This window comes from Notothenia coriiceps, unplaced genomic scaffold, assembly GCF_000735185.1.
Source record: "Notothenia coriiceps isolate Sejong01 unplaced genomic scaffold, NC01 NC01_scaffold00037246, whole genome shotgun sequence".
Taxonomy (NCBI): domain Eukaryota; kingdom Metazoa; phylum Chordata; class Actinopteri; order Perciformes; family Nototheniidae; genus Notothenia; species Notothenia coriiceps.
Genome location: NW_011369947.1, coordinates 6,359,577 through 6,369,215, shown reverse-complemented (window position 1 = coordinate 6,369,215; position 9,639 = coordinate 6,359,577). Strand labels below are relative to the sequence as shown.

Sequence of the window (9,639 nt, the reverse complement as noted above, 5' to 3'; positions counted from 1 at the left end):
CGAGTTACAAAACGACACAAATACAAGTGTACATCACACACAATTATTAACAACACACGACGTGTGTCTCAAAGTCTTTGAAATGTTTTACAAATCGCAGACACACGACTACAACCCACTAACAAACCATCCACCACACACGGTTTAGACACAACAACACACACACCACACACACACAACGAGCGACACACACACATCAAGCTTACGAGCGCACAACAGACTCTATCCCAGCGACATCTATCACACACGACCACACACACACACAGCGACCACACACCACACACAAAGCGCTCCTAACGGATTATTACACACACAACACGCAACGAAGTTAAGATACAACTGTTACTTCCATTAAATTATTGACACACGATTGTTTGCAGTTCAGCTAAAGTAAAAGTAGCGCTCAAACATCATCTCAATCGTCATAAAAATAAAACACTAGGACGAGCATGCGTCTAGACAAGGGTTTTTAATGATGAAAAGCACTCACGTGAGCGGACTGTGATAAAAAAAGCCGGGGGCATCCGTGTGCTCCTGCAGGAATTCGAGCTCGGAACGTTCTCTTTCCCGGTCTCATTATGAAGTAGGTATGTGAAAGATAGAAAATTTAAAGGCAGTAGTGTATGGTTTATTACAGAAGGAACATAGGTGTATTCCTCGGTTTTCTAAGATTAAGCACGTAGGTAACGTGATTTAATAAAAAAATATTGTAAGGGTTGACGCTGTTTACGACCGTCCTAGATCTCAACGTGACACTCCCGTTGTAAGTTTTTCCTCTTGGGAAACTACTTATCAACTTTAACATCTCAAATTTTTCGTTCGTGACCATACATCGGCTGTTACTCTCAGAGCGTCTGAACTTTATATCATCGTCCTAGAAAGTCACAAGACACACTCGAGCGAGTTCTTTAACCGGTGAAGGTTTTGTGTACGAACGTGCCGATACAACCGATTACAATGACATATTCCCAGTAAGTATTACAAATTATTTTGTAAATCGAAGTTATAAATTGCGTTTCTCTGGAGTGATCTTTTCGATTCCCGAGCGTTATAGAAAGCAACGTTCGAACTTATCTTAGAGAGACCGAGAGAACAAACAGGATGGAACGTGCGTACTATTGATGAACCACTCACGCAGAGAACTCGTCTTAACATTGACAATGTTCAGGAGACGGAAGAAACTTAAAACACTAGCAGTCCACAAGTAGCGTACATCCTCATTCCCTGCTCGCAAAAGTTATCACAACCCGCGCGGGGTGACCACCCCACGTCTTCTACACAATCCACACAGTCCATCTACTGTTTTATTACAAAAAAACGAAATTACATGATATAGAATCAACATTAAGTATATATAATGGACTTGAGAGCGAGCGCCTAAGCTGTATTTATAGATGCCAGAACGACGAGATCCCAGCCACGTTATTGCAGAAGGCGTATACTTTCGCTGACTATGGTGATGTTTATGAAAGCACATTAACTGGACACAACTTACACTTGTACTCCTATAAACGAACACAGACAATGGAAGACCGACGTGTACATAAATTCACAATTAAACAGTCGAATAATAAGATAACTAGCGCTATAAATTGACACTCCTGTCCAACAGACAGTTCTGTATGTTCTTTGCAAGATGTCGACCTACTCCTGACTGAATTACAGCATTTCAGGCACTTTATCTTTCGTTAGGTTACTCACATCACTTCTATTCTAACAGGTATTCGCGTATACAACTGTACCACAGTGAGCACTGATTATACATGTACAGATGCAGGCAGAACGGCGACGGTTTCTAAGGTTTACGACCTGCTATGGTATGTCCAGGACAGATGGAAGGTCCTCTGTCGATAGAAAGTAAATGGAGAGGTAAAAGTATTAAGTACTTCTAGACTTATCCGTCTAAGTTTCCTAAATAAAGAAACCTTTTACAATAAAATTTATGTTAAATAGTTCAATAAAAACCATTTTTACTGTTTAAATTATTGAATAAATTATATTATATAATATTTCTTGTTACATATATAAATCAAAATTTAACAAAATTTATAATAAACATCGTAATATAGAATCCGGAGAGTCTCTCTCACGAGACGTGACCATTTTTAGAGAGTAATGATGAATGTACAAACTTTGCGAGAGTGTCATGTGTGTGGTATGTCGCAAAACGTCAGACTCCTTCTTTTCGTTACACCTCGAGACGCTCTCATCTGTCGTCATCGTCTAAGAAGGTGTACAAGTTAGTACAAGAGTTCGACAGAGCAGCGATCCAACGTACATTCTCTAAGTCGACCAAGTATGTAAGTACGTAATGGATTACACATTTAGTGGTTCGGAACTTTATAAGGTACGACCAGCCGTGTTAACGAAAATAGACATGGTCAAATCAAAATTGAGCTAGTCTACACACACGTGAAAAGATCGTATCTACAAATTGGGACGTTCACGATTAAAAGAAATACGTACCATAATGTCCTACTATCTCTTGTTTGTGAAACAATGATAAATAATACCCCACAGACGAGCTAATTACGGAATTTTACTTAGTTAATTAGAGTCGTTATTAATAATAAAGAAACATTAGCAACCCGCGAAACACACACACACACACACAGACAGACAGACAGACAGACTGACGTAAGCTGTGCCCATGGCTGTCACCCAGCCGCACAGCTGGCTGTGCCCGCGAATTCCTGGCCCGCAAATTCGCGGGTCTATCTACAGTAGGCTATGTACTGAGTGTGTGTATTTCGCGGGTTGAGTGATGTAAAATGACAATGGTATCCCGTGGAGGAATTCTGAAATGTTTTACCATTACATCAAAAAAACGCACAGCAGAACCAGACCCTGGAGCGCCGGCCTCTTTATTTACTTACTCCACTTCATCCCCTATGGGTAATAAGGCTGAGATGAGAACCCTCCATCGTATTTAGTCCTTAGCAATATGCTGCGCCTCTCCCCATGTATGGATGGGTACCGAGCCCCGGTATTAAACGGGCTCCGCCCGGGCCGGAATTATTAAAGACAGTGGTAACGTTAAGCTCCGACGTTATCTGACTTTTTATCGGTACCAGAGACATTTAAAAAAGATATGTCATATGTAGTATTGCTACATAAACATTATATCGCAGTTTTAGTTTAGCCAACTCCGTTTCTAATATGCAATAAGACTACAACATGCGTCTATGATGTATTTTCGAGCTTTCCAATCCAGACGAGATCTCTCTCTCCCGTCTGTGTGCGAGGGGGCGGGGCAGTTTGTAAAGGTCTCCTGACTGTGTTACAGACTGTCCTCCTGGTTAGTGGTTACTCTGGGTTCTGTCTTCAGGACAGAGTGTTGGATTTTTTTGTTAATTGGATGGGACTTGATTTGATTCAATATTAGAGTCATTTTCTCGTTTGTGTGTTTGTTTAAATATATTTGGCCTTTGTTTATGTGATTGACTGATTTACTCAAATAAAAAGGTTGATGAATTATCATCTAATGATTTGTATGATGTTTTATTTATGTTAAAGGTCACTTTGAATGATTTTAACTAATGATAAGTAGTAGAAAAACTAATATTTTAAATTCGGGACGGTCCACATTAATTTCGGGACGGCTTAGATTGTATTTCGGGACGGTTCCGGGAGGATGGTGAAAAAAGTTAGTCGAGAGCCCTGGTGTAATGTTAATGACATCACTTACTTACTCTGGGATTTGTAGTCTTTCTAGTTGCGTATTTTTCATAGTCTTATATTTCAACAGTTTTACAACAAACTGTGACTTTTTTGACATGGAAATGATTTTTTAAGATTGACAAACATCATATGTGTAATTCGTGGCATAATTCAAACGGGATCGAAAGATAATCTTTCTCTCCCCATTGACTTCAATACATAATTCTTCCGAAATAAGGTCCCATGGGGCGGAAGTAGAAGGCGGGCCTTCGTCTCTCTATAGTGGTGAGAGGATTCAGAGTACAGCAAATGCTCCTTGCGTATAAAAAGGAGCCAGTTGAGGTGTTCAAGGATCTATTAATAGTGCCACATTTTTTGTTAAGGCTTTTCCAGCTGGGAGAAGGTCAGAGTATTGAGAACCAGGGACCTGAGAACGCCTTTGAATCCCCAAGTCAAAGCTGTTAATGTGTCCAGGGAAAGGGAATTTTGGGGGCCCCCTACAAACCCCTCAAGAAGTTACGCCGGGCATTGAAGCAAATTGATATAGTGGCCAATGGGTGGCACAACGACTTCTGTGTCAGTCCGTGACGTCATTGTGCTCATAAGGACTTTTTCCCCATTGACTTACATTGGGAAAGAGACGTTTGTAAATCAATGGATATTTTTTTAACTACCCAGTACAAACACTTTTATATTTCCCTCGTCTAAATCATAAGGGTCTTAAAGTTGTCAAATGCAGTAAAAGCCGACTCCAGATTTTTCTCGCAGCATTAATTTTAATGACCTTAAAGCTTAATCAAAACGCAAGTGCATCTGCTCCATTGGCCCAGATATGGGTACTTATCTCTCGAGAGGCAGGCCGTTTTGACTTCATGCGACACCGAGGATCTTTCAAAGGAATGAACACTGGTGTATCCAATTCTCTTTATACATCCATGCCCCGTACTCTCAACGACAGGACCCCCCCCCCCCTCAGATTAAGACGATAATGATGGATGAATGGCCCTGGAATAATTCTCCAACTCCTCCAAGCGGGATAATGCACCCAGTCAGATGCATGAAATACATTTTATTTTATTCTCTTTCTTTGTCAACTCATTTAAGATTAAAGATAAGATTACATTTATTGGTTTGCCGCCGAAGAATGAGTGAGAGCTGCTGCTCAGCGGGCAGAGATGGAGAGATAGCGAGAAAACAGCTTGTGAAGTCAATATATTCTAACATCTAACTCAGTGATATAAGGGTTTATTTAGACAAGACCAGAACGGCTGATAGCTGTAACGGTGGGAAGACTACGTAAGACGATTGGGTTGGGTTTCATTTTGTTTCTCAGCGTTTTCAGGTGAGTTTATTCTGCAATTAAACTGGTTCTGTGAATGAGAGAAACTTTGATTCAGAATGTGTTAACTCTATTAAAAGGCAAGGTGGGGTAGGTTTTATTTTTAGTGATTGTTTTAACAGTGGAAAGACTAACCAGAACAGTTAGGTGTTTCTTTAATTTGAGGTGAGTTATACTAAGGCAATCGAGCTGTACTTATTTTGAGACCCTCACAAGATCGAATAGGTGTTAGAAAATGTCACATTTTATTTCCTGGAATTAAAAAAGCTCCCAGTTTGAACATATCTCGAGCTGAAACTACACACACGTGCACATCTATCAGCTGTTGTTAGGCTGGCGGTGCAACATTTTTCTAAATATCAGCACACACACAGTCTTCCTGTTTCAGGTTCAAACTGTTGCACATATTTACGCAAATAAAACAAGTTTTTTTACCGTTGGAGTACAACCTGCTATTGTGGAACAGCCGGGGGGGCAAATTGTCCTCGTTCAGGCGCATGATGACAGGAGTTAATGACGGGCAGAAAATAGGTTGAACAGGCTTACACTAAATCAGTTAAGATGCATCTGACATCTGAATTATATATTTCCATCAAATGAAAATATCTCAAAACGTCTGCTTCCCCCCCGCTCTCTGCAAACTCACTAACTGTTGCCTTTTAAAAAAGAGACATCTGCTTAATGGGGATCTGTGGCAAGCCTAATGGGGCGACACAAACAGACTTCAATCCCATTTAAGCTATCTGCGGCGTGCGGTATTGAAAGGCGCGCTGAAAGTCTGCAGGAGCACGCTGTAACTCAGACGCTTCTTCTTTCTCTCCTTCTCCCGGCAGCTTATAAAACAGCTGAAAGCAATTGTTCTCTCTGCATGAGGAGAGTCCCTGCGCTGAGCCCCCGATGTGGGAGAAGCACGGCTGTGTATTGGCTTCGAGAACTCACACACACACGCGGGCACACTTGATATATTTATACACATGCAGCGGAATGATCTCTCCGGCTGCAGTGGGAACGAGGCTCTGCTGGGAAGGAGATTCCTGCTGCATTACGTCAGGCTTTAGCTCCCTGCAGGCGCTACCTGAGTCCCTCAGCAGTGCAGCTGCAGAACAGAACACACACAAAGAAAGCTCAGGCACGTGCACTCACATCTGCACAGCCGCTTCTGCAAACACTTGAGCTTTGAGAGGAGATGTAACACTTGCGGAGTCAAGGGATATGCAAGCAAGTAGATATGCAGTGCACCGGAGGAATACAAATATAAGAGCAAGTGTGTGTTCAGTAGACAAATGTACACAAGACGGAGTGTTACTTCAATCTTTGAGGATCATAAATCTCACAGAAATTATCCTGGGGATTAAATGGCCGTGTGTTCAAAAGAAAGACTTATGGCGCATTCCCACTGCAGCGGGTAGCCCCGTTTAAGCGTCCTTAATCGTCCTCAAGCGGCCAGGCCAGTTTTTGGTGGCCTTTCCATATAGCGTAGCACCGGCTAGCGGGTACTTTTTCCGGCCCCATAAAATTATGGTTCTATCAGGCCAGGGCCAGNNTTTGCTTGTAGTTTTTAGCGGCATACAACGCTGAGTCAAGGAACATCTACTTATTAGACTCACACAGGACCCTCAAGAGCCAAAGCAATTGTACAAATGACCTTTTTTAATGTGCAATCACTCTTCCCAAGGCCTGTTTGTTGCTGTTTAAGAAGGTTGAGAGGACATCTGATCCGGAACTAACAAAGAAAATCTGGGTTCACTAAAACTCTTCCAACTCTTCAACATATCAATTGGTCAATTAAGGGGAAATGACAGCATATTATTTCAAGCTATTAGCAGCATATTAAATCCTTTATAACATTAGTATTATGTACATACATTTTACACGTAAATGACAGACTCATAGTTAATCAACAGGAAATGGCTAACTTTAGGCATTGCTTGTGTGTGTGTGTGTGCGTGTGTGCGTGCATGTGTGTGTGTGTGCACCAAGTCTCTTTTCTTCTTTCACAAACACGCCCTAGTAAATAATGGTAAACAGCAATATTTTGAGATTGAGAGAAACAACCTCCATAATCCGACCAATAACAAATGGTTGGACAATCGCCCGTTGACCAACCAACGGACCAACTGACCAGTAGATGTCAGCCCTATTAAATATGGCTCTAGTCACAATTCAATTAGCAAATACATAAGAATGTAAGAGCAAATCCTTCACATCTTATTTCCTTGGGCAGTAACTGACTCACCTCCAGCCAGCAGAGAGTCCCGCTGAGTTTTCTGATCGTCCACGGTGACTCTACCTGCGGGGGGGAAAGGGACCACTTATCACCACAGCAATGACAGACAGGGGGAATACACAGTAACATAACTCTGATGGGATAAAATCATGTTCACTGCAAGGAGCAGGCTAGGGGACTTGGTCTCCAAATTAAAATGTTCCCATGACGGATCTTGCTATATCAAATATCTCTAGTCTTTCATTCACACGCGCTGTGAACTGTCTCTAATGAAATCTGGCCGGCTCACCTCTCCTCTGTGCAGCTACCTTAGCAGAGTGACACAAAGAGGCCCGGACTGAGCTCTGGGATCTGCTGGTAATCTCTTAAGGCTTTGAATGAAATGGAAGGGGGTCTAAAGGATTTGAGGATAGAGGGCTTTGTCATCCAAGGCTAAGTGCTGCTCAGGAGGAGTTGTCTCTTGCCCCCCCACCCACACCCACACACACACACACACACACACACACACACACACACACACACACACACACACACTCACGTTGTGCTCTCCCTCTGTAGAGCGCACTTCATAGGAATATGTCAGCAGGATGTCCACGAGGCTCAGCCACACTTGGTTACGGGACGCCTTGTCCAGCAGGTAGGAACGGTTTGTGAATTTCCTCAGCTGCTCCTTCTCGCCGTCGGTGAATGATACAGCTGCAGGAGAAAATGTATAAAAAGACTTAAGACACTGAACTGCAGAGGAATCCAGTAGTGATTCAGGCAATCCTTTAGTTTTGGACACACAAGATTTACATGGACAACAAAAACATTAGCACGCTAAAGCCACCATGTATCCAGAAAAAAGCCTTGATGTTTCATTATGGCGCTGCTGTGATTAACACAGCTTAATAATGTGGATTTAGTGTCCTGCGTCTTTTAAGATGACGTCCACACTAAGCCGGCTAAATCTGAGAAAGCACCATTTTCTCTCCGTGTTGGCCTTCTGTCCACAATAAGCCTGTCATTTCAAATCGGAATACAAACAAACGTCACGGTTTACTGTGCTCTTTTGGAAACGTTGAATGCTCCGGACTAAGATATTGACAGTACATTTTTACCAAATATGCAATAAGCCTAGATTTTAAAGCAATGTGTGTCTCTGTGGGATTGCCGATTAGCTTCCCGACTGAAGAGTTCCGTACGTAATGAAATGGACAAATCTCATCAAGGCTTCGTGTCATTGAAGTAGTCCGACCTTGAAATGCGATTGTTATGGTAATATAACAGGATCAACTGTCCAGCCGCTGAAGGTGATTTTCATGCTGAGGTATCAGCCCGTAGCAAAACATTAGTGTGAATAAAGCTGAGGGCAAAAGGTGTTAAAGAAAACAGTTTTTTTAATCAGACATGCGGAGGCTCAGTCCTCTTATCATAGAGAGGCGAAGTCCCTCCCCTTTCGGGGGAGCTCCATGGGACCTTATTTCGGAAAAATTATGTATTGAAGTCAATGGAGAGAGAAAGATTATCTTTCGATCCCGTTTGAATTGTGCCACGAATTACACATATGATGTCTGTCCATTTAAAAGATAATTTTGCAAGTCAAACAAATTAAAATGTGTCGCAAAACTGTGAAGCAACACATTATTTTGTGTGAAACCGCTCAATGAACTACATCTCCCATCTCGCACCACACACCAAGACGGCCGTCACGTTGGCACGTTTCACTTCTTTCTTTCAGAATGAGGCGGAAAGTATTAAAAGAGGTGGAAATCACTACAAGTCTGGGCATGTTGAGAGCTGTACACACACACAAGGGGAGTGAGTTGGTTCCGTAAGAGCCAGCATGCGGGACCGGGACTCTGGGATTTGTAGTCTTTCTAGTTGCATTTTTTTCATAGTCTTATATTTCAACAGTTTTACGACAAACTGTGACTTTCTTGACATGGAAATGATTTTTTAAGATTGACAAACATCATATGTGTAATTGGTGGCACAATTGAAACGGGATCGAAAGATAATCTTTCTCTCTCCATTGACTTCAATACATACTTTTTCCGAATAGATGGGCGGGACTTCGGCTCTCAATATACCGACTCAACATTTTAAATTGACCTGACTTTAAAAAACAATAGGATTAGGCACGAAATATACTTTTAATTAAACTACAATATTTCGTTTTTGATGGCACGAAAAAAAACATGTGTACATAAACACAAATCAATAATTAGATCAAATGACTTCACGACCGGTTCACAGACTGCCATGAGACTGGGTTGGTATCACTACACCTTAAAGAACTATTTTCCTGTTGACCAGAAAAATAGTCTGACCGGATCTACTTTTTTAAGAATGGATCTACTTTTTCTCTAATGATGACGTGAGCGGTTGCTGCTCTTGCCTTGGAGAAACCTGCCAGCGCCCCCCCAGGGAG

General features: G+C 41.9%; 1 protein-coding gene across 1 annotated transcript in view; it reads right to left on the bottom strand.

Moving 5' to 3' along the window:
• LOC104966338 (protein SHQ1 homolog) overlaps positions 1–9,639 on the bottom strand; it is a 42,519-nt gene that overhangs the window by 18,559 nt on the left and 14,321 nt on the right. The window contains exons 7-8 of the mRNA XM_010795527.1: positions 7,765–7,922; positions 7,236–7,289 (exon numbers count right to left, since the gene is read on the bottom strand). Of these exons, the coding sequence (XP_010793829.1) occupies positions 7,236–7,289; positions 7,765–7,922 (212 nt within the window). The remainder of the gene's footprint in view (positions 1–7,235; positions 7,290–7,764; positions 7,923–9,639) is intronic.